Source organism: Chroicocephalus ridibundus, chromosome 9, assembly GCF_963924245.1.
Source record: "Chroicocephalus ridibundus chromosome 9, bChrRid1.1, whole genome shotgun sequence".
NCBI lineage: Eukaryota > Metazoa > Chordata > Aves > Charadriiformes > Laridae > Chroicocephalus > Chroicocephalus ridibundus.
In genome coordinates this window covers 27,103,270-27,128,575 of record NC_086292.1, presented here as the reverse complement: position 1 = coordinate 27,128,575, position 25,306 = coordinate 27,103,270, and the positions used below count along the sequence as shown (strand labels likewise).

General features: G+C 43.3%; 1 protein-coding gene across 9 annotated transcripts in view; it reads left to right on the top strand.

Annotated features, from left to right (window-relative positions):
- NEO1 (neogenin 1) overlaps positions 1–25,306 on the top strand; it is a 213,025-nt gene that overhangs the window by 134,977 nt on the left and 52,742 nt on the right. For 5 of the 9 annotated variants that reach the window (XM_063346358.1, XM_063346355.1, XM_063346363.1 and 2 more), the window contains exon 8: positions 23,719–23,938. In XM_063346358.1, coding sequence (XP_063202428.1) covers positions 23,719–23,938 — 220 coding nt within the window. The remainder of the gene's footprint in view (positions 1–23,718; positions 23,939–25,306) is intronic. The other 4 variants (XM_063346362.1, XM_063346361.1, XM_063346364.1 and 1 more) reach the window with 1 other exon arrangement.

Below are 25,306 nucleotides of genomic sequence, written 5' to 3'. Positions count from 1 at the left end.
AGTAGTGGCGTAACAAGTAGTGCGACTAGGAATGACTGTGCTGTGTCTTACTCAGTTGTGATATATGAAAACTGATATAATATACACAGTCGGAGAAAATACAGATATTTGTTATCTTATTTTAATACCCTCTCACAATACATGAATGGCAAAGAAGGAAACATTCAGGGAAAGAGGGTGAAGGTATCATATATAGTTGTTCTTTCATGACAGGTACCTTGATATGAAAATTAAAAACATAATTTGACCAGAAACTATTCTGAACACTTCAGTCATTAATACAGAAAGATGGTTTTTTTTTAAATTCATACCTGATGATGAGAAATACCTACTTTGCCAATTTGAAAAGCAATTTCAGTAAATAAATGTTGATCGAGGTGCTCAGCAAAGTTGTACTTGCCAGTCAGCACTTTCTGCCTTCCCTTGCTGTTCTCTGCTTTCTCCTTCTTAAATGGAACTGGCAAACATCTGGCTATTTACAAACTATTTCCCTTTAGCCCTTTTGCTTAACATATCAAATTGATCCTTAATAAATTAAATCTATATTGGAAAGTAGAAGCCTTATGCAGTTCCTCAGGCAGGCCACAAGTCTTCTTTATTGGGCCAATGTTGAAGAAATGGAGCAAGACTATTTTATGGGCATCTATTGATGAACTTCCAGCGCTGATTGTGGTATAGTTGACAGTGAGGAAGGGGTAGTTGGCTGCCATCAAGATGAGTTTGAGTAGTTGGAAAAGGGCGAGTTGCTCAGACTTTGAGGGAGATGTGCTGAGAAAGGTTAAATAGAAATAGACCACTAAAACTGTTTGCACTTTGAACATTAGATCAGAACTTAGTTGTCTCATTTGTGCATTAACTTGGTTCAATGTAAGCCCTTCATACGGAATTCCTCCAGTGCGTTGGGTTTTGCCGCCTAGAACATTGCTGCCTTACCCATAGCTTTACTGATGTCTACCCTAAAGGTATTTGAGTGGTCTGAAGGTAAAATACCACAGCTGTCTTTCTTCGGTCTTAGAAGGTAGCATAATTTTTAAATACAACAGGCGTAAAGTATGCAAAGTGATTATCTGCTACAACAAAAGCTGCCTGTGTTTGGACATTGATTTCTGCCGTCGCAGAAAGCAGCAGTTTGGTGATCCACCTCGTCTTCTGCACACTGACAGTTTTGATGCGTGAATGTATGTGAGCGTGTGTTGTGTGTAGCCACACGGACCAGTGTAAATGCAGACTCTCATCTGCTAGAATAAGCTTAATATAATTGTTGATCAGACTTAAGTTTCTTTTGGGTTGGTCTTATTTGAGGTTAATTCTGAAAAGCTTGCAATAGATGTGAAAGCAATTTGTGGGAAATATTAAAGCAAAGAATTTACTAGCTAAAAAAGGGCAATTTGAAGGCTTATTGGAGTTGGTTTTTTATTTTCAAATTCTGTAAGTCTCTGTTAATACGTTTAGAAAAGACAGCTGTACTTGAAAATGGATTGGCTGTACAGATTCCATAACTTGCATTTTCTGCAACATATAGAAGAGAATGGTGGCATGGAGAGAAGAGATTTTAGGACAACTGTTTGTAATTGAGAAGGTTGAAAGAGGGAGGAGAAAGGAGTAGGGTTTGGGTAGCTGGTCTGAGCGAAATACTCTTCCACCAGTATCCCCTGTACTTCCCTTCAGGTGCAGAGTTTTGCAAGCGGGTTGGAAAGCATCGCAATTGCTTTCAGAATATGTTGAGATTGGAAATCCTGTCACTGTCTCTCAGATGGTGTCCTTCCCTGGGAGAGTAGATACCTTTGGGAATTTCAGTGGAGTTGGGCTCTGCTGCCTGGTCTGCCCCTTAGGCGGAATTTAAGAAGTACCTGCAGAAAGGGGAGTACCCCGATGACTGCATTCCCCTGCATTTGCCCTCTGCCAGCGTTTGCAGTCTCAGTGCTCCTCTCTCTGCCTCATTCATTAAGCGACAGACAGGCTTTTCTTAGGTCCTGCAAATGCCATCATGGAGGACTCCTGCCAATCCCAGTGAGAAGGAAGAACCTTAGTCCTGCCTTGGGAATGACTTTCTCAACAATCTCAAGATCTCTCCCCCTCCTTTTTTACACGGCCTCAGCCCTTCTTACTTACAATTAGATCCTGATGGGTCAGCCTCTGACCATCTCAATTATGGATCAGACATACCAATATGACTAATGACAACAAAGCTATTTCTTGTCGTTGTTCTTACACCCTTATTTTGTGTGGTCTGTGAAAACCTCAGTAATGGGTACGTTTAGGTTTTCTTTGTGGAGGTTAAATGCTAGGGACAAGGCTGAAGAATTGAGCCAGGCCCTGTAACCTGGCCTTTGCCAGTGGATCTGGCGTGGCGCGGGATTGCCATTTGGGGACTGAAAAAAGAACAGGTGGTGATGAGTAAAAGGAGGTGCCTTTGCCGGGGAGGCAGATGGTTCCCTGTCACCCCTATGTGATAGGCATTTGACAAGTATTCAGGCACCAAAAAAAAAAAAATTAAATGCTGTTTAAAGAAAAATCATAGACTGTAAACAAATATGCCATGTTATTTAAAAAAGAACAATTTCAAAACATTATTTGAGATGCACTGTATCACCTTCAAAATTCCAAAGTAAGTGTAGTATACTGTGTGATTTTTGTACTTTTATACTGCAAAAGTTAGTGTTTGCTGTTCTGTGCCATCCTTGTGAGATGTATAAGGAATGAGATCCTGAAGTGAATGAATTGAAGATGCTGCTGGTATTCAGTAGTCAAGATTTTTTTGTAGTGGAACTGTCCATTTCGTTGAACTCAAATTTTTCATGAAAAATAGTTTATATCCAAGAAAGGATGTCCTGCGTGTGAATAAATGTTACCAGCATGGGAAACAAGGAGGAGGAATTAGAAGTCTGTGTGTATGTGTGTCTGTGTGTGAGGCCCTTGGGATTGCAGGGGTGTTTCAGGATAGTTCCAAGGGATGGATGCAGGCTCTTTTAGAAGGATGAGGTGGGGAAGGCAGGAAGAGGGTTGTGCCGTATGCTGCGGGCTGACTCAAATGCACGCAGCTTTGCCTTGGAGAGGGTGATGAGCCAGCTGAGAGCTTATGCCTAAGGATCACAGGATGGAAGGGCATCATTGCAGTCCGTGTCTGCTAGAGACCAGCTAATCATGGGGAAGAAGTAGACGAAGCCTTCTTTGCACAACTGGAGATTGCACACCCTGGTGTTTATGTGGCTTTTTTAACCATCTGGTATGTGCTCGAATGGCAGCTTGGTGGTGTGGCAGGTAATATATTGGGTTTCTGGAGTAGGCTGAAGAGAATTTCTTGACACAGGTTCTATGTGTCCAGATGACTAGGGGAGGTGGTGTGTTGGACCTGCAATTCAGGAACAAAAAAGGACTGATCAGAGATTCAAAGGTCAGAGCAGCCTTGGCAACAGTGATCATGAGATGCTTGAATTTAGACTTCTAGGAGAACTGAGCAAAACAACTAGCAGAATTACAGCCTTGGACTTCACAACAAGAGATTTTGACTTGTGCAGGGATCTTTCTGGCAGGTTCCCATGGGAGACTGTGTTGATGGGCAGGAGGCAAACCAGTTGATCCTGGAGGACAGTCTTCTCCAAGCACAAGAATGGTTTATTCCAAAGTGCAGGAGTTTGAGCATGCATGTCGAGAAGACCAGAAGGGATAAAGACGGAGCTCCTAACTGAGCTCAAACACAAAAAGAAAGCACACAGAAGTTGGAAGCAAAGGCAGAAAAGGGAGGAATATGTCTGGATGTGTGGGGATGGAACTAGGAAAGACAAAGCTCAGCTGGAGCTGGACCCATTTCAGGGAAGGTTATGGAGCAGATCCCCCTGGAAGCCATGTTATGGGTACATGAAAGAGATGATGATTGGGAAAATCCGGCATGGATTTACCAAGGGCAAATTGTGCCCAACTATCCCAGTAGCCTTCTAAGATTAAATAGTTGGCCCTGTGGTCGAGAGGAAAGGAGAGAAGTGAATATTGTTTACTTTGCCTTTAGCAAGGCCTTTGACACCATCTCCGGTAGTATCCCTGCAGCTGGACTGGGGAAGTACAAACTGGACGGGTGGCTGGTGGGGCATGCAGAATGCTGGCTGGCCCAGCAGACCCCCAGCATCATGGTGAACGGGATGAAGACAAACTGGCAGCTCAGGCAATGATCGGCATTACCCAGGGCTTGATACTGGGACAGAGAGGGTTTCATATCTTCATCTGCGCCCTGGGTGAAGGGACAGAGGTCACATGAAGCAGGTTTGCGGGTTATACCCGACTGGGAGGAGCAGTAGACAGACAGGCAGACAGAGGGACCCGCCATGCTGGAGGAGCGGGCTGGTGGGAACCTCAGGGTTCAACCCTGACAAACGTGGAGCCAGAGTGACTCCACTCAGTGGTAGGGGCTGGCCGCCAATGAAGAGAGCAGCTTTGCAGAAAAGGATTTGATGGGATAGGCAGGAGGTCAAGGGATGTGATTGTTTCCCCTTCTTGGCAGTGGTGAGACCCATTAGGGCAGTTTTAAGCTTCCCAACACGCAAAAGACATTGGCATACTGGAGCCCCAGTGGAGAACCACCAAGATAATAAGGGAGCACGGGATGTACTGAGGTGTACTCAGATGTGACTCTGAGAGAAATGAGTTTGATTAATCCTGAAGAATGGAAGCGTAACAAAGTCTTACTGCTCAACCAGGTGATGGAGGGCATAGAACAAGTGGAGGAAACAGGAAAAGTCTGCAAAAAGGGAATTTCTGATCATATAAGAGAAGAGAGTTTCACAGTCAGGGTAGTTGCAGTCAGAACAGGCTGCTCGGGGAGGCTGTGAAATCTGCTCTTGGAGATAGTCGAGACACACCTAGGCAAGGCCCTGAGCGCCTGGTGGCTCTGCTCTGATCGAGGGGTTGTGCAGGTGAACTCCTGAGATCCCTCCTAACTACTAGTGTTCCATGATTCAGAAAAACTGTCAGTCTGAGAGGTGTGAATGGACCCCATTTATCTCTTTGTATATAATATTAATGTAATAGTCAAATTATGACAGTTTTGTGGTATGCATTTCCCTGCTGATCTCCTTAGGAGAAACATAAATGTCTGGTATTTCGGCACAGTTTGACATTACAAACCAAATTTGATTAAAGTATAATACCATTTCAGTTGCACTGTGTGATATTAATTCCTCCACTGCCTTATATGAATCCTAATTCTGAGAGAGTTTTAAAGACATCATTTATTGACCTAAATTGGTGCTATTGTGTAATTGAATTCTGTCCAAGACCGTTGCTGCATGAGTAATTCCATTTTATGTTGATACTTCTCTGCCAGCGTTTGGCTATGAGCTGTCTCAAGCCTGGGCCAGGAGTCCTGGTAGAGTAGGGCAAGGCACGGTGGGGGCTTCCCTGACACGCAGCGGGGAGAAGAACATCAAAAATCCACTCAAGTTTTTTTGGAGTCAGCCCATTTCAGCTAAGACTGTGCCGAAAATCTGGCATTTCCGTACCGTGAGCGGTATTTGATTGTTTGAGGTTACTTCAGGCTGACACAGACTCAGAGATCTCAGTGGGTCAGATTCCACTCATAGAAGCTATTTCAGCTCCCCTAGACTGACACCCATCAAAAAAAAAATTCCAACTATAATTGGATTTCCAATTTCTTGTTAGGCAGACCTTGGACCCTTTGTGCTTAACTTGCAAAGTGCCGAACTGTGGCTTTTTGCAGGCTGTGGCTCCACTTTGACAGCGTGCTCTGAAATTCTAAATGCGCCCTTTGGGGTGCTTGCAACCCCCTGACTTTGCATTCATTTAAACCTTACGGGCACTTGCTCTACTCCACCATCTGGGTTGTTTAAAAAAATATATTGAATCATATGGAACTCAGCATACCTTCCTGTACAGCCCAGTTCAATATCCCCTTTCCTTCTGATACCGAAGCACTGAGAATTATTTTGAGTGTGATTTTCCAGCCCGTTATGAATCCACTCTTGTAGTAGCCTCGTCTGGAACGTATTTGCTTGGTTTTGAAAATGTCATGCGAGGCAGTGTCAAAAGCCGTATTTAAATCAAGAGATATGAAATACTCTGTGTTTCCATATCTGTAAGTTCCATTATTCTGTAGTAGGAGGCAAATATGATTTCTCTTTGACAAATTTTGGCTTCTGCTGAAAGAAATCCAAAAGTTGGCACCAACAGGCACGTGCTCTGATTTGAAAAACTCGGTTGCACTTTTGGGTATTTTCCATATGTAAAAATTTACATAAATTTAACTTCTACCCTTGGTCTGGTTCAAGCCCGGAGGCAGACAACTCACACGTTACTTCAGGACCTATTTTGGATGATTTCACAGATGTCAAATGTCATCTCTCAGACCCGCTCACATCTTAGAGAGGTGATTTTTAAGAGCATTTTGTATGCAGTCACATACTGTGAATCAAGAACATTTATAGTGTTGTTGTCAAGGTAATGCCGTAAATATTTTTCTCAGTCCACAGAATTCTATGGAGTTGTCTGAAATGTGAAAAAAATGCAGGGTATTGTGGATGAAATGTCAGAGCAAGGTGAAAAAACAGTCCATTGACTAAAAGAGGAGGACTCTGCTGGGTGTTCTTCCTGAAGACTGTTCTGTTTCTTCGCCCAAACAAAAGTGTCTTCCTATTTGTTTTGTCTAATACAATTTTACTTGTCTTAATGCGAGGCAAATCGGAAGAGGTCCCTGTGGTTTACCTGAGGGGCTTTCAAAAGTCTCAGTCTCCACCAGAGAAGAAACGATTTGTAGATGAAAATGGAATAGTAAGGCTGCAAACCCCTGCAGCCAAGAATTCCAATTTTCTGTAAAGAGGAAAAAGTTCTGGCAATAAAGGAAGGGTGGCTGTCGGGGGAGAGGACATCGCGATGTGCCCTGAGAGCAGATCTGTGCAAGGGCACCGGGCGCTGCTGGGCCCGACAGCCTGGTGAGATGGGAGAGATCCCAGCTGCTCTCTTGGGGAGGGTGGAGAATCCACTGCCATGGGGATCTTTAGAGAGAAGACTAGCAGGGGAATTTCCTCTGCCCTTGAGAAGTCTCCTCGCTTTCATCTATCGTATATCAACGTAGGGCCGCGTGGGTTTTTTACTCAACAGACTCAGTGGCTTTGCTTAATGTAGGCACCCACTTGCCACATTAAAACATGACTTTCGTACGGTGTCTATCAGAGTTTATGTCAAAAGTTGTCCCTTAATTTTAGAAAACAGTACGGAAGGTTATGGGACTGTGGTATTTGAGCCAAATATCTTCTATATGATATATGCCATTTAAAAAAGACTATTCATGGCAGTTACTGTATGACAAAATCCAAGTCGTTTCCTCGTACACCACTGTCCTGGCACATGAGCTCTCCGCCCTTCTGTGCGCACATGCGGATTCACATCGACCAAAAGATTTGCATGCAGAAGTGCTCATCTTTTTAAATGGAAGAGTCCTAGGATGCTGTAGATCCTACAATTCTGCGAAAACTCTAAAAGCCATGAAAGTAACAAATATGACCGCAATACTGGTTGCACGGTGAAGCTTATAAAAAATGATGGCATTGCTTGTGTTTAAAGTAGGCAAAAGGTTTTCTAAACTTGCTGCCTCAGTCACTGAGTTAGAATGTCGGAATGGCTCCCTCGGAACGGGAGATGAACAGCTTGTGAGCCTCCCTTGGAAAGTTGTGTTTTAGGAACATAAACAGCATCTGAAATTGCAAACTGACTTTAAACAGTGTTTTGTAAAACCAAAGCCAAGCTCTATTTTGTTACTGGTTGTGTACACTTCGTTGCTGATTTTCTGTAAACATAACAGTATGTTCTCCTCTTTAATGCTGAAAGACATTTTTCATTTTAATTTTTATTTTAATTTACATTACTTAGCTAGTCTTCCGTAGTGAAAGTCAGCATTTATGTTTCTTGTGACCGTATGGATGTTTGAAGTTGCCAGAAAGCTGTTTAATTCAGTTAGTTATATTTCTTGACTCAAGCCCTGTTTAAAAAATTACCTTTAGTTATTTATTCCCTCTTTATGGCCCCCGCTTATATATAGTCTTATTGAGAAGTCCAGCTGATGAAACTAAGCTACACCAGATCACAAACTTCCTGAATTTTAAGTTCATGAAACCGGGACCTAAACAGCTCTCATATTCTGCGTTCAATAGACTGTTCATGTTTAAAGTTGGCATGCGCTTTAAATAAATTGCTCTAATTTAGATTAAATTAGTAATAGATTAATGTTTGCCAGTGCGTGGTGAATTGCAGGAAGGCATAACAAAATTGATAGGATGCTTTGATTGCGCTTATTAGTTTTCATTTCTTGTTTTATGGCTGTATTTACAGTTGAGTTGGCAAAGAAATGCGAAGCCTTGTGAAGGTGTTCCATCAGGTCGTGGGCACCGTGGCTGAAATTTAAGTCTGCTCGGCGCAAATACGCGTTCCTGGGATTGCTACTTACGCAGTTTTCCTTTGAAACACTTGCACTACGTCACCTTTTTAGTTTTCATGAGTGAAGTTAATGGTTAAAAGGTACTTGGGTTTAAAGATATTATATATCATGTTGTAAAGAGGAATAATACGTAAGGAATATTAGGTGGAGGCAGCGAAAAGCGGTGGTAGTATGTTAGTAGTATATATATTAGGTGGTATAGTGTGTATATATATATGTATATATATATTAGGTGGTACAGTATATATATAGGTGGTAGTGGAGAAAAGCTTCACTGTGTTTTGAGGAACATTTAACAGATATTAATACATGTTTTCTACCCTTCACCTCTACTTATTCTGTATTTATTGTACCACGGCAAAAGCGGAATGATCTAGAATGTGTCTGTACACCAACTGTGAAACAGGATCAAAGGCTTTGAGTCCCAGTTGTATATCATCTCTTCTGGGTCATCCTGAATTCCCAGTAGAGTTTCTCAGTCCAATAAAAGTCTCTTTGCCACCTTGGCTAATAAAAGCAAATACCCTTACTGTAATATCACTTACCAAATTCACCAATTTCATTTTCTGTTTATCCTCTTACATTTTATATAATTGTTGTTGCTATCAGCTTGGCTCCTACCTCACTAGCTACTACCTCGCCAGCAGTGGTTATTACCGGGAACCCAAGCTCTGAAAGGCTATCGAGCAAACGTGAGTGTATTCAGTGTGACAGGCTACAGTTGTTGAGCGGCGTTTACTTGTTCCTCTGACTGTGTTAGAGGTGAAAATAAAAATAATCCGGGTGAAGAACGTCAGCAGTCCAGGATGCATTCATTGTATCCTGATGGGTGTTTGGTTTTAGTGGGTTTTGTTTGTTTGTTGTTTAGATGAAGAGTATAACAGCAGGAGTCGCTTTAGCTTGGTATCTGTTGCGACTACTGAAGGCACTTCCTCTGCCTTTATTATTCATAACCAGGGCTGCGAAGATTGACAGAAGTAGCCTTACTTTGTAATTGATCCTAGCCTCAGGTTGTAAAGGAAAAGATCAGATTTTGTCAGTCTCGCACCGGAGGGGGGAACAAACGTGTGGATATGGCCTTAATTGGTTGCTTATATTTCAAAGTTGCTAAATTATACAGTAATATCAGAGACAGCTGAATGCCATTTGGAGAAAAAGAAGAAGGATTGGTTTACAGTTTGGTTGCGTGTGTAATTAGATTCATACAACTGAATATCTGAATCTAGGAAGAGGGTCTCTTTACTTCTGATGTCGCGTATTTTTCCAGCAGTCTTGCCAAGATAACCTAAATAGGCTTATGGGGTTTATACCATAAGGAAACCAAATAAATCTAACAAATAAATCTGAATTTCATTTTTTAAAATGTGCATTCAGTACTGAAACTAGCTGAAAATTGTCACAGTTCTCACTGCACTGGAAATATCCTGGTGTGGTATTTTCTTTTTTCCTTGATTGTTTCCCCGCTGTTCCCCCCCCCCCCAAATAACGTAATAATTGTGGAGTCAAAGACGAATGGATTCTGCATGGTTTTCCTGTGGGCACGTTATTGCTGAAGGTGCTAAAGGAAAATGAGGAGGAGGAGGAGGAAAGTTGTACCTGGGTCTGCTTTTCTGGGTCCAAGTCACAGAGCTCATGGGGGCTGCTGAGTCTCAGCTATGGCTGTTTCACCCTGGGACTAGAGCCAGGGTCCCCCCTCGTTCTCTTCTTCAGCACCGTTTTACATATAACTGCTTTTTAATCTGGCCGGTCGGGAGTTTTTAACAGCAGTCAGTGACCAGAGTGATCCACATTTAAAGTGTTGCATGTGTTGCTGTAGACTTTACTTGTATGCATGTAGGGAATAACCTCAGCTCTTGCGTGCTGTCATTCCCAGGCTCTCTGCTAGTGAAAGAAGCTGTATTTTAAAAATGCAGATGGGGTTTACTGTTTCTCTTAGAATTAGAAATACGAAGAAGCAAAAGAACATTACCCAGCTCTTTAAAAATAGAGAGTATAATATCTTAATTAGAGTTCCTAAGATTGGCTTGGGTGTCCTTTGTATGAATTCCCAAACATCTTGATTGGTACTTCATGTAGTTTCTGTGGAAGCGGTGGGTGCGGGGTAAGCTGGAAGCGGCAAGCGTATGGTCTTAACAGAGAAATGACGTGTGAATTAATATAAAAAACCCCAATACCACATCTAGTAGTGTTGCTGCACGTGTGGTTACAGCCTGAAAGTGGGAATGGGGGGGGGTTTGCTTGGCATCTTCTCTCCCTTAAAAAAATAATCATTGTATGTGTCGACCTAGATGAAAGAAAAATAGATTGCACTAAATCCGTATGAGAAACAAGTAGTTAAATAAGTCGATGTTGGAGAGATTAGCAGAAATGAGTACTATTTTGACATACAAACAGCTTGTTCAGTCTCATCTGCTGGAACTTCAGCTTGCCACAGTTGTTGCTGCAGAGCTGTTCAAAGTGTCAACAGCCCCCATACAGAGGGAAATTATTTTTCACTTCCAGGTTATTTCTCGGAGAAAACCAACTCTGTAGGCTCACATTCGGATAAATTCTGCCTACTGCAGGCACTTGTGGATGGCTCGCGTCAGCCACAGATAGCCTCAATGGGAAGACGCACTTTTTATCCAGAGGAAACTTTGAGGAGAGTTGTGGTCATTTAAATAAGATATTTCAGTTTAAAATCACGGGTTATCAAGGTTATTTACAAGAAGGAGCGTGGGACGGTAGGAGGAATTGCAGCTGGTGGATTAGCAACCTCACCTCAAGCATGGGTTAATTTATTGCAGTTTAGGCTGTTATGGAGAAAAGAGAGAAAGCGAGCAATTACCCTGTGGTGTTTCTTAGAAAATACATCCTTAGATAGTCGAGTAGTGTGGTTTGGTCCTGGTACCGGTGTATCGCTACTGCTCTGCCCTCACAGCAGTGATTTAGTCCTAAATCGGGCTGGTTGAAATTCTTATTGTTAGTTATTTGTAGCATTCGCAGAATGGGCAGAACTGTGGCCCTGGGTGTGCAAAAGCTGGGTGAGCACTGGGCAGCACTGGGAAAAGCACTGGGGAGAGTGGGCATGAAGGCAGGGGGAAGGGGTCTGCTCACGGTGATAAAACCGGGTATTGGCGGAGTCCCAGTGAAACTTCAGCCTGAGGGAGCAGTCTTGCCTAACTCCTCAAATATGCAAATGCCTGCTGTCAAAACGAACGCTTTCCAAAAATACGCGGTATTTCTATTAGTAACTATTCCATAAAGAGCTTTGCTCAAATGTAGCGCATTTGCTTTTGAAATAAAATTATTGCTTTCCTGTTATTAAAGTCAAATCACAACATACCGTTGCAGTCTCTGCTGTTCTGGAGAGATTTTTGTTCCACATAAAAGTTCAAGTTACGGATATTGACATGAAGAGGATAACCTGTACAGGGTTCTTTTGGGGCATTTACATGTGTATTTACTGCCTGGGGTTCTATACGTGTGTTTCATTTAGGGGTTTTGACTCTCTTTTCTCAAGGAGTGCTCATTAATAAAAAACTTAAATCTTTTTTAAAAATGAAATCTTTACTCCAGAGTTTTAAGATTGTTATATCCATCATTTTGCAATATGTAGTTACGGTTTGAATTTCTTTCCAGTAACAAAATCTCTTTAAAAGTAGTTAGTTTTAAACTCCTCAGGGATAGGTAGAGAGATGTTTTTTCCTTTTTCATAGTGTGAGTCTCGTGATCAAAATGCACGCGGGGCTTTTTTTCTGTACATCCTCCCCTGAAACACCGGTATCTGATCCGAACGGCGGGGGCTGTGCCGGGGGCTGTAGGAGAGGCTGCCTGGAGTGCGTCACTGGGGGCGTCCCACCTTTTTAATGCTTGTTTTAGGAGACAGGAAAAAAATCAAATTGTTTCCTCTACACCAAAGCATTTCATCGTGAAATGAAAACAGGAGGAGTGTTCTTTATCGGAATGGGTTTTATGACTTCCTTTAAAAAACAAGGCTCACGGTCAGAACGTGTTTATCAGTATCTTTATATAGTCACAATTTATTCAGTGCCCGTCAGTGTCCATTTTACATTAGAACATAGAACCAGATGAATGCTTAAAAATCTCAATCAGTGGGTATTAGTTACACATTTGCTTGTTAGGTATTTTTGGTGGGCTTTTTGCAAGTAGAATGCATTGACTGAAGAGTAAATAACAGTTCTCATTCCCAGTGGTCATGTAAATTAAGCTAAGGCAATTAAAAAAAAAAAGAAAAAGGACGTTTTGCCAGTCTACTTTAGGCAAAAATTTTTCAGCATGGAGAAATAAGTAAGCAAGCATCTCTGTTTGATTTTATGAAGAAAATGACGGTTGCTTTTGTTTGGGGGAGGGTCCGTTCCTCAGGATGGGGGAATTGCATTTGTTTTTTTAAGTCTGCTGGGCACAAAGTCGATTCCAGGAGCTGTGTTGGGTTCTTGTCCTCAGTCCTCTCCCTTCTTTGAGACGATCTAGGGAGATTTACAGTTGGACTTGATCCTCTCAAAGGTCTTTTCCAACCTAAGTGTTCTATGGTTCTTGGCTTGTGTGAAAAAGTAGTTAGTTGATTCAGGACAATAAAGCAGCAAGTTTTATAGTAGTGAAAAGAAGATGATAATAATGTCCAGGTTTAGCTCCTTGAAGTGGCTTCCTCGTAGGTTGAGATGAATGCCCACCTCCCAGGGCAGGAATGGGAGATGCTCCAGTTGGAGCTGGGTGCTCCACGTAGCCCGGCTGGGTCCCCTGATGGTGCCACTGTGGTGGATGTCATCTGCGTCCCCTTGGGCAGCTCGCTCAGACTCTTCTTGGCTTCAGGCAACAGCATCATGGGCAGTTGACACCATCTCATGGCTCTTCATGTCCCAGAGGGAAGTCTAGTTCTGCCACCTCCTTTGAACCAGTTCTGGTGTCTGTCAAACCCTTTCAGTCCCTCCAGCTCTTGTGGCCTGCACGGGAAGCTGTCCGCTCTTTTTTCTGGATTAATGAGGCAAATTGGCTCTGGGGTCTAGGCCGTAAAGCCCATACAGGGTTTTGTGTCTGGATCTATGGAAGTACAGCCAGTTCTACAGCATGCGAGGGGTGGGTGGGAGAGGAGACTCTCTCCATTTCAGCAGACATCAACTCCTGGACAACACCGCCTTGTTTTCCCATCAGTAATTGATGGTGTATTATAGTCAAAAGTAGTTAAAATACTACAGAAATTAAAAGTGTTGGCTTTAATAAGGCTAGTGTATAAATGTATAGAAAAAGCACCCAGGGCTGAAAATTGCTGGTGACTTGGAGGTTTCTTTGGGCAAGTGGAGTGGTGGAACAAAGAGCCACTAAGATACTGTTGCCATGTGAACATGCTGTAAAAAAAAAAAAAAAAAAAAAGTCACTGGAAAAATACCATTATCAAAAATTCTATTATTTCTCTGTCCGTTTTGGTACCAAATGTCTTTTATGTACAATGGTAAGCATTGCTAATGGATCTTCAGTTAATCATAGCAAATAACACATTAAACCACTGCAATATAGAGCGTAAAAACCTTGTATGTTTTAGTTCTTGAGCCCGTTGTCCCTGCTCCGTAGTACAGCGCCGTTCCAGGCCTGCAGGCATCAGGCCGCCTTTCTGGGGTCACTTCCTCAGCAGGTGCGCTTTGCGTTTCTGAAGGGTTCCTGCAATCTTAATTGTAGAAGTAATTTCAAGGTTAGTAGGCTTTATGCCCAGCTGGCCTCAGTTGTGCTTCCTTGTAGGTGTTGCCCTAAATTTCTCTGGTATTTTCTTTTTCTGACAAATCTCCTTATCTAGCACAATGACACGCACGCAGTTCTGCAGTTTGAATTACCCCGTGAAGTGCAGTTTTCTACAGGACTATTGATATAATTTTGAATTTTCTCTGAAATATGAAATTTTGTTGTCTTTCTACGGTCACGTCAAGGAGACAGAGATCTGTGTCTCCCACCGGGTGAATGGAGGTGCTGCTGGTTGTCGTTAGGAAATCCAGGAAATGTGTGTTCATTATATACAGCAGAAATTAGTTTAATACACTCTTCTTCCCATGTCTGTTTATTCACTTTCTCAGTTTTGCATCAAAGCACCTCTTAATAGAAGAATTAGGAGTCTGAGAGATTTCTTTTAATTAGTTTTTCCAGGGGAAGGAAGTAATTCACTTATTATAACTGATCTATTGAGATAAAGTACCAACTTCAGCCTTGTGGCCATTTGTCCTGTAAAAACTTATTAGGGCCAGTTAACGTGTTTTTCTTTGGTTATGGTATCATGCAGGGAGCTACTGGGAATAACAGGATGATGTCCCTTCTGTCATAAATTTATCAAGTAAGCATTGAAGGACGACAATTTGATACGAGTAAAAACACGGAGTGGGGAGGGGGGGAAGGAGAGAAAGCAAAATTGTAAAGGACAGTTGTATAGCATGGCCTTACTCATTTTATTATTTCATGCTTATTACATTGCAAACGGTTAGTGCTGTATTTTTTGAATGCTATGACGGAAAGCACACAAAAGAAAATCAATGTTTTTTGACTATGACTCTTTGAAGTATCACAGCGTCTTAATCCTGATCCAAGTTGAATCCTTCTTTTCCAAAGCAGGAGGAATGATACCCTGTACTAAAGCTCAAGTTTAGGAAAGCAGTGCATTAGGTAAAATTAAGAAAAACATTTCAAAGTCTTTATTACCTTTCCTAAATTTACCTTTATCAGTTAAAGAGCAATTTATATGAAAAATATTATTTATCAAGTAAACAGTTTTATCTGAATACCCCAAGTCAAAATTAAACATATTGGTACCTCCGAGATATTTTTTCTCATGGTATACACTTAAAATATTGAAGGTGTGTAGAGATCTGAATGTCCTAGGTCATGTTTTTTTCCAACAGGTTTTTTAGCAAAATAGTAATTTGCTTTTTTTAGTTGTAGTAGGTCTCTATTGCTGTAGTAGGTCTCTGTTGCTGAAATCAAAGATTTATTTACATGTAAAAGCTATAAAATCCTCTCTGAAGTCCTTACTAAGAGGACTTTCTTTTCTTCTTCAATAGTATATATTACCCACTCTCTGGTGCCCCAGATTCCTCAGTTATCCCCATAACTATTTCCTGCTGGCCAGGTCCATCTTGTTCTCTGCTTGCTGCATTATCTATGTCCTCTGAGGGTGCCTCTCCATGAAAGTTTGCGTTTCCAACAGGAGAGTTCTCATGAAATTTCCCGCCCATGCCTGCTCCTTACCCATTGTATTGCATCTCAGAGTAGTCTTGGATCTCAGTGTCTTTGGAATGAAACTGAACTGGAAGATGGACTCTGGTCCCTGGTGCGTGTTCACGTAAGGGCTAGTCCAAAGTGAAACCCATAGAGTCCATACGACATGGGTACTGGGCTTTCAGAATCAGCACCCTCTGGTGCCTCCTCTCCTGCTGCCTTCCTATGTAGACAGAGCGTCAGCCACGGTTCAGAAATCCCTGACGCTTTCATTTGACGGGGCCAAGTGCAAGGACCTGCACGTGGGTCGGAACAATCCCAAGCACAAATCCAGGCTGGGCAGAGAATGGCTGGAGAGCAGCCCTGAGGAGAAGGACTTGGGGGTGTTGGTGGACGAGAAGCTCAACATGAGCCAGCAATGTGCGTTGGCAGCCCAGAAAACCCCCCCCCCGCAGCCTGGGCTGCATCCCCAGCAGCGTGGGCAGCAGGGCGAGGGGGGGATTCTGCCCCTCTGCTCCACTCTGTGAGACCCCCCCTGCAGTGCTGCCTCCAGCCCTGGGGCACCAACAGCAGAAGGACACGGAGCTGTTGGAGCGGGGCCAGAGGAGGCCCCGGAGATGCTGGGAGGGCTGGAGCCCCTCTGCTGTGAGGAGAGAGCTGGGGGGGTTCAGCCTGGAGAAGAGGAGGCTCCGGGGAGACCTCCCAGCCCCTTCCAGTCCCTAAAGGGGCTCCGGGAAAGCTGGGGAGGGACCCTGGATCAGGGAGGGGAGCCATGGGACGAGGGGGAATGGTTTTACACTGAAAGATTTAGATGAGATATTAGGAAGAAATTCTTGTCTGTGAGGGTGGTGAGCCCCTGGCCCAGGTTGCCCAGAGAAGCTGTGGCTACCCCATCCCTGGAGGTGTTAAGGGCAGGTTGGACGGGGCTTGGAGCAACCTGGTCTGGTGGGAGGTGTCCCTGCCCAGGGCAGGAGGTGGCACTGGATGATCTTTGAGGTCCCTTCCAACCCAAACCGTTCTGTGATTCTGTGACAGGCACTGTGACTGTGACTCTGCAAGAAGTTAAATATGGCCAAGAATAGCCTAAATATGGCCATTAAGTAGTTCTTAAAGTGTTTATGCATCTTAATTTGATACATTTCAATACTACCTTCATGAGGTAGGTTGTAGCAGTGGCATCCTCATTATACATAGGAGGGAGCCGAGGCACTGAGAATTGGACTGGTCCCAGGTCACTCAGATAAGGGCGGCAAAGCTGAAGCAGATAACATTCCTATTCTGCTTTTCCTTTGTGTAGTATATCCGATGGTATAATTGGAATGTTATTGCCCAAAGCAGGAGGAAGCCGTGAGTATGCCAATGATGTGCCACAGGAGGAAGAAAGGAGGAAAAAGGAAATCTAAACCGGAGGGGCTGGACAACATGGAAAATATTTCTAATCATTAGCTAACAAATAGAGCATTTCAATGACTAGTTTTCAGGTGTGGCATGTTTGACAGAGTTGTTTTTAAAAGATCACATCAGCATCCTGAAATGATGATGATAGAGTAGCACTACAGACACACGTTCAAATTGTTTGTTATCTCCCCACAGTGAATTACGCTAATAGCAGCGGGGGTCATTTTTCCTGCATGATTAAAAGCTGAAGACCGCATTAGTGTATCAAACTGGTAGGCACTCATGGCTTTTGCTTCTTCAACTTTACCAGCCTAATGTTGCTAAAATTAAAACATTGTGCTTTTGCCGGTTAGAGAAGTCACTGATGGTTATTTGTTTGAGTCCAGCGCCTCGCGGGCGTTTGTGTGCTCCCCAGAACGTTCTCATAAAATAGTTGCAATAGGTGATGTCTGCAATAGGTGATGTCTGCTCAGAAGAAACCCTTGGAAAGAGCAGCTTGGCAGAAGGGACTTGAGAACTCCAGATGTGTGTCCCCCATGTCTTCGTTCTGCGCAGCAAAATGAGCTGGGCACCTTCGGTTTGCAAAACACAGGTCTGTAGGGAGAGAGGGGGGCAGGAATCTGCTCTTGCACTGGGCCAGGGGGATTCGCAGCCCAAATGCACAACGCTACGTGTTGGAGTCCCGTGTCAAGTATAGGAACCGTGGGTAAAAATAATTGCTAGTGGAAAGTTAAGAAAATCCCACTTTCTCCTTTTTCTGCCTACCTTATCCCGTTGGCAGCGTGCCGGATGCCCTGCAGTGGCTGGGTTTCAGTAGTTGAACGTTATCTGTATTTGTTAGTAGTTCAGACATCATTCTGTGGCCCAGGTTACTACATAAGCATTAGAAAAATTATTGCGCGAAGCAGAAAAGGAACTGCTTGCATTGTTTCGCTTCGTTTTTAACTTATTTTCATTAGCTTTTAAGTTCGTTAGATGCAGACAGATAAATCAACCGACTTTCCTTGTCTATTGATCCAGAATTGAAATTGTATTGCCACAGTTTTAATGTATCCTCTCAGCAACATTTATTCACCCTCAGTCTCCCCGGACTGCAGTGGAGCCCCGGTTTAAGGGGGGATTCATTCTGCGTCAGCTGTTTTGCTTTGTTTTTTCTTTCGGATGCTGTTCAAGACGACGTGCGATATCTCGACTGTAGCGCCTTTGTGTGATGCCAGATTGAACGAGGACTTGTTCCTGATCCCTTAGAAAAACACAAGCTCAGAAAAACTGATACATCAGCAGAGGTTGAAAAGATAAATCTGTTGTATATATGCCTGGTGTGCAACAGCATCCTTCTTTTTCCGTGATCTTAGCCTGACACTTGCTGAATATGCATATTTTGTGGTTTTTTAGAAAATGAGATTAACATGAAGCTGTGTAGGAATAGGCCTGCAAAGAATGGTCCAGAGTATAGTTACTTTTTAAAAAGTGATGAAATATCTGTTAGAAAGGAGAGACTTGTTTTGCCATGTTACTTGTTACGCCCTGCTTAAAAGCTTGAAGTAATAAAGCTGTTCCCTTATTGGCATTAAAACTAATTTTAGTGTAATTACTCATTAACACAGCTCGGCACTGCTGAGCATTCTGCTCACACGGCTGTGTACAAATCAGTTTGTAATGGCACTCAAGGCGTTTTGAGGAAGAATGGGGAAAAAAGGGAGGGAAATAACCTTGTCTTCTAAATACATTCCACAGCTATCAACAGTGCCAAATTGCTACCAAGCTGGTATTTAATTGCAGCTTTCAGGGGGGAGTTTTCTTGCCTATTCATTGCTTACCTTACTTGTACGATTTACAAGTCCTTTGTGCTTTTATTTGCTTCACGGTTTATTTTTCAGACGCTGCTAGTTTTTTGTTGTGTTTGACCGATCTACCTATAATGCTGTCAGAAGGAATATTTCTGGGTCTGAGTCTTGGGCGAGGATAAAACTGGGGTTTTGTTAATCTGGGGAATCTTGGCAGCTCTCCCAGACTCTTCATCTTGCTGCCTGCAGGTTCTTCAAGCACCGCGTGCAGATCACTTAAGCGAAAGATGGATCTTTTTCATTATATAGGAAGACAAATACATGAGTATGTGGGATGTGTTTTAGATTAAGCAGACGAATTTTAAAAATCTATCAGGGGAATAATTTTCCTTGCAGAAATTTCAGCATTTTGTTTCAATTTAATTATTTAAAAAATATTTGTATTACATTTTAACTAAATAGAAGGATTTTTAAAGCTAGGTAAGGTCTAGCTTTTGTGTCAAGAGCGGGTAATTTGAAGCAGATCAGCCGACAATATTACCGAGGCACATACGAGAAACCGAAGCATTACTGTAAGGTGATGGAAGATGCGTGGTTTGCATTTGAGCGTGAATGAGTATCCCAGCTCTAAAAAACAACCGCGGTACTGCAGAGTGGCAGCTGGTACTGTTCTTTGGAGTTCTGTTCTTTGGAAGTTCATAGAGAATGGAGAGAAATTAATCTTCAGTCGTCCCTGAGTGAAAATGAACAGCCAAAAGGGTGGTTATAAGAAGTTTCTGTACCGAACTAGCAACTGCCCGTTCTGCTGGATATGAAGCGTTTTAACTTTCTTTTTAAGAAATGGAGGAGCTTCGTATGTTAAGTAGTTTAAATAAAGGTGTGAAGCAATCAATCCGAGAGTTCACCAGAATGGCTCAGAAGCTGCTGCTTCGGAAGGTGTTTGGCTGATGCAGCTGTAAAACACAAGTTTGTTTTTGTAACAGCTTCCCTACAGATTATTTCTCAAACTGTTCTATGGTTTTAAATAATATTAATGTAATTAGTTAATAGAAGGGTGGGAAATTAAAGCTCTCTGCAAGGGGAAAATATTCATCTAAAGTGTAAAGTGAACAGACATTTGAAATGAAATGGAAGTCAATCCAGCAGGCCCTATGGAAAGATGCTGAAAGCTACAGACACCCGGGAGGTGTTTCGCCGAGTACCGTACCTTGGTCCTCAGGGCACACATGAGGTGGAAGGAGTCAAGATAGTGGCAGTAAGTCTCCAGTCCCAGGCGATTATTAACACAGGCTTGAATTTAAACATGGGAGGAGCTTGGCTGTTGTAACTGGGACCGTAAGCATGATATTGAATTGGCACTCGAATTGTCATTTAGGAGCAGAGAGATGATTGTTGGGTAGATCCCCTGACCATGATGCAGGGCTCCACGTTTGGCAGGGTTGAACCCTGAGGTTCCCACCAGCCCACTCCTCCAGCCTGGCAGGTCACTTTCTCTGCCCATCCATCTACTGTCCTCCCAGTCGGGTATAACCTGCAAACCTGCTGCGTGTGATCTCTGTCCCTTCACCCAGGGCGCGGACGAAGACATGAAACCCTCTCTGTCCCAGTGTCAAGCCCTGGGTAATGTTGGTTATTACCTGGGCCGACGGTTTGTCTTCACCCCATTCACCACAACACTGGATGCCTGCTGGGCCAGCCAGCGCTCCGCACACCCCACCAGCCACCCATCCAGTCCAGATTCGGCTTTCCTAATTGCATGTCTGCATGCCTGGCTGGTGTTTCTGTATTTCGTGTGGTGAGCCATTTTGGTCTCAGGGGTCATTCTGGGGAGGAGTTTGTCCCTGAAGGTCACCCAGCTCTCCTGGGCTCTGTTGCCCGCAAGGGCAGCTGTCCGTGGGATTGCACATGTCCTCTGACCATGCTCAGGTTTCTTCTCCTGTGGTTCAGTGTCTTGATTACACCAAATGCCTTCCTCAGTTTCCTCAGGATCTTCAATTCTACCATCCAAGGGTCATTTCAGCTGAGGATGCCATTGACTATCAAATCTCTGAAATTTTTTTTGTTATTTTATTATATAGAAAATGTTATACTGCCTACAAGAAAGATGAGGAGGGACTTTTTACAAGGGCATTTAGTGATAAGATGAGGGGCAATTGTTTCAAACTGGAAGAGGGTCGATTTAGATTGGATATCAGGATGAAATTTTTCACTCTGAGGGTGGTGAGCCCCTGGCCCAGGTTGCCCGGAGAAGCTGTGGCTGCCCCATCCCTGGAGGTGTTCAAGGGCAGGTTGGACGGGGCTTGGAGCAGCCTGGGCTGGTGGGAGGTGTCCCTGCCCAGGGCAGGGGGTGGCACTGGATGATCTTTAAGGTCCCTTCCAACCCAAACCATTCTGTGATTTGTGAATAGCAGATCTAGGAGCATCTCTCTTGCTGGGTCATTCAGCACTGGTGTCAAGAGGTTATCCTCAGCACGCTTCGGTGCTCACTGCTCTGAGAAATGGTGATGTTTTAGATTGGTGTAAGCTTCGAGTGGTAACTGTAAGTGCTGATAACTTTATCTAGACCCTTTTCTGTCCTGAGACCCTGCTGCCGCACCTTGGTATGTGCTGTGCCATGGATGAAGGGGTGAAGCTGTGCAATGACACAGGCTGTACTGAGGAGTCCGCAATGACGAGGTTCCCCCTCGGGGTCCAGAGGCCCTGTCTGAGTCCAGAAGAAGAGATAAAACATGTGTTTCTCTAAGAAACCTAATTATGGGAACATAAAAATAGTTTAGATTTTGCAATGAACGTAAAATTAATGGTGTAGTCTATTGATCAGAAGGGGGGTGCTGGAGAATACTTAATTGTGGTCTGTGGCTATTACAGTGTGGAAAGGATAATTAAGAAGATACTCTCAAGTACTTGTCTTTCCATGATCTGTATTTTCAGTGCCAAAATATGTATGTTCCTGGCTCTGGGAGTCTTGCAGAGCACTGTAAAGAAATGGGTATTAAGTAAAAAGTCTTGATTTTCGTATCAAAGGAAGAAGAGACACGGAATTGAAATGTAGTTAAGTTGGTGGTTGTATTTACAGCAGTAGTTGTTGGGGGAGTGTTGTTGGCGGTGTCAGAGAGAGGAGATGAAAGGTGAATGGGAGCTTGAGGGGGGTGGGAGATGGGATGGAGTGGTAACGGGCACAGCAGCACAGGAAGGGAGGGAGGCCATTGCCATTGTCCCCATGGAGCTGGGCCTCATTGGTGGTGGTTGTTGCTCTCAAGAAATACACCCTTGTCTGCGAGGTATTGTGTACAGTCGTGTTTTACGTGAAACAGTTAAACGTTTCATAGTTCTGCCCATGTACTTTTATTACATTGTGCAAGTGTGACAAAACCAAATATTTTGCTCTTTCACCATTGTCAGTAGTTGCCTGGGAAATAGAAATGAAAAGATGAGAATTCTGCAAAGTCAAGACCTATGTGTGAGATGATGCTTTGGTTGACAAGGTGTTTTTAGGATTTAAAATTAGGATGTTGCTGATGGTAGATGGTCTCAGTGCAGCTGAGACCTCAGTGTGTCTGCCTGAAGGTTTGGTTGTTCACATGACGCTTTCTGGGTTAGTCAGGGGTTTTGGGTGCAGTTTTCTCCTTGTCTATCGAGACAGGTCCACATATTCCAGCAGTACGTTGGGTGGGGATGCTGCAGCTCTCAACAAAAGCTCGACTAGTCCTGAAGTCTTTCTGGGGGCAATCTGAGCCATTTTTGTTAGTTTCCATAATTAGTAAGTGAATAAAGGTATTTGGCCACATAGATTCTGGTGTGGAAAATGTCATCGGGTGGCTTAAGCTTGGTAAAGAGTTAGGAATCCAGAAAAAATCAGGGTATCCTGAGCTTCAGGGTTTTGTTACTAATTGTGTTTCCTGTAATACTCTGTGGTAATTGGGGTCCAGCTGCTCAGAATATTACTGTTAGATTTACTGGATGGATTGCTTTAATAGGATTTGGAGAACAGCTATTTGTACGTTACAGCTTGCGCTGTTAACTTGCCAACCCTTTAATGCAATAATCCTGGAGATTTATCCTAGCTTTAAAGTAGTAATACAGGAAGACGTGCATGACTTACCACAAAAAAGTTTGTAAAGTCGTCGTATAATATGAAGCAAGAGTTGTTGATGCTTGTTAGTACCTTTGTAAAATGATGTCATGTGTGTTACGAGAGGGAGGAAAAGCATTGATGGGAAGAAAATTGACCTTAGTGAAAGTTAGGAAAAAAATCTCTATTTCTACTGCCATGCCAGTTCAGTCACCACATCTCACCACGGGCAGCAGTAGAACCCAACCGGCTCAGAAAGCGCGTACTGGGGGAACTGACGTCAGCCTTTAATCGCACAACCTGGATGAGTTTGCACTTCCTAAATGAATTTTGTGTATTCTGTCTGTCTTTTTTTTCTGATTGAGGATAGTATAAATTCAGCATATTAATGAAATAAAGTAGAAAATTGGGTCTGGGTGTATTTTTCAGTACATAATGCAAGTTGGGGTTTTTTATTGGTAAACGTTTGGTATGACATCTGGTTTACAAAGAAATGAAAATATTGTTTGCCGCTGGTATGTCCTCTTGCAAGGTCATATTTTATCCTCAGTTTTCACCCTTCCCTTTCCCTTGCCACTTCCATTACAATGGAGATTTGGTCTGCTTGCTCGACAGTGACGTGTCCTTTAATATTTCCCATTAGTTTTCAGTAGTTACCTTTGCCTGCATGTCAGCCTTCAGTTTAATGGCCTTTTTTGTGTGTGTTCATTTTCTTTTGTTTCCCATCGTGGTTTTGTTTATTTCTTTTGTGTTTTTTTTTTCTGTTTTCTTTTTTAAACCGTGGTGATGTTTGCCCTTCATATTCCCCAATGTTTGCACATGACAAGATGTTGCCATCCCAACATTACCTCCCACTTCACTGACCAGTGCCACTAATGACCATCTAGCACCAGCTACAACAGGACCATTGCCTTCAGCCCCGCGGGATGTCGTGGCCACCCTCGTCTCCACTCGCTTCATCAGACTGACATGGCGGACGCCTGTTTCCGACCCTCAAGGCGACAACCTCACCTATTCAATCTTCTACACCAAGGAAGGTATAAACAGGTAAAGATCTCCACGTGTAAAATGGGTCGTGCTCTTTCGTGACTCTTCTTCACGCTGGCTTTGCTTAGAAGCACAATAACCCTGAAGTCTTTAATGCTCAAAGTCCTACAGGCTGCGGAGTCCCGGGGGTTGCGTTCCTTTCCCTCCTGCACCCCCATGAGAGGAAGAGCGTTTTTGTTTGCCTCGTTGCTGCATATACGGATTCTTACAGGCAACGCTTGTGCACGTGTTTGTTTGACTGCAGACAGTTGCTACCTGCTTTTAGCAGACTGCTTAGAGACTAAGAGCAAGCGTAGACTGTAACACCTCTTCGGGAACACTGACACCGCTATAAATGCCATCCACAGCGGGCACAGAAACATCCTCTGAATAATCCATATGCTATTGCGAGCGAGCAGCCACTTCAGGCTTTAAAACCCTGTCACTGTAGTCTGATCCTAGAGAGAACCACGTCGTAGGGCTTGGTTAAATGTTGATTCTCTCCTAGTAATCCCTGCAGATAGAAATTTCATGAATGTGAAGAAATTTCGTGAATGTGAAGCATCCGTGAGTTTTTGACCTATTATCCCAGTGGTTTAGTTTATTCTACCCTTTTTCTTACTGATGGGATCTACTGCTCAGAATTAGAGTTTCAAATTGTTGTGGTAAGTTTGAAGACATTGGAGCTAACAATCATTTTGAGCAGTGCTTCATTGTTTGCAAATTAGCTTCCTTATCAGATTTATTCCTCAAGAGAAAATGATCTGCCTGCTTACTGACTGGAGCGTGAGGCTCAAAGTTAAGAAAGTCATTTGAAGAGAACATAAAACGCACTGCTGCTTGTGCGGAATTGCCACTCTTTCTTGAGTCTGTGGATAGACATCACATCATGTCCAGGCTCGTGACAATTAATGGAGGCAATTAGTAAAATTTTCTTTGCTTCACGAATGCTGTTTTTCTACTACTTACCTTACTTTGGTAATGTTCATTCTTACTGGAGATATTTTAAGTGAGACAGGGAGAAAGGTGGGATCTTGCAGCCGTTCTTGCTTCTTGCCTCTCCTCCTTTGTGTTCCTGTTGGAACTGCTCTACCCACTGGGGTTTTAGACAGTGATTTGCTGGAGACGCCTCCATGCCTCTCCCTCTATGGGGTCTTGCTTTCAAGGGAACAAAACGCATCCCCTTCCACTACCCACAAGACTGTAGAAATCTAGAAGAATATTCCTCTTGGGCCAAAAGCGTGTGCGGAACAAAGGGCGTCTCATAATTTGTGGTGAATAAATAAGGAAATCATAGGACAATCTGCAGAAACGGCTGTTTCCAGTCCTTGCACAGCAGCCCTCCCGGCCTGGGTTAATGTAGTCCCCGGAAGGTTTACACAGTGAAGT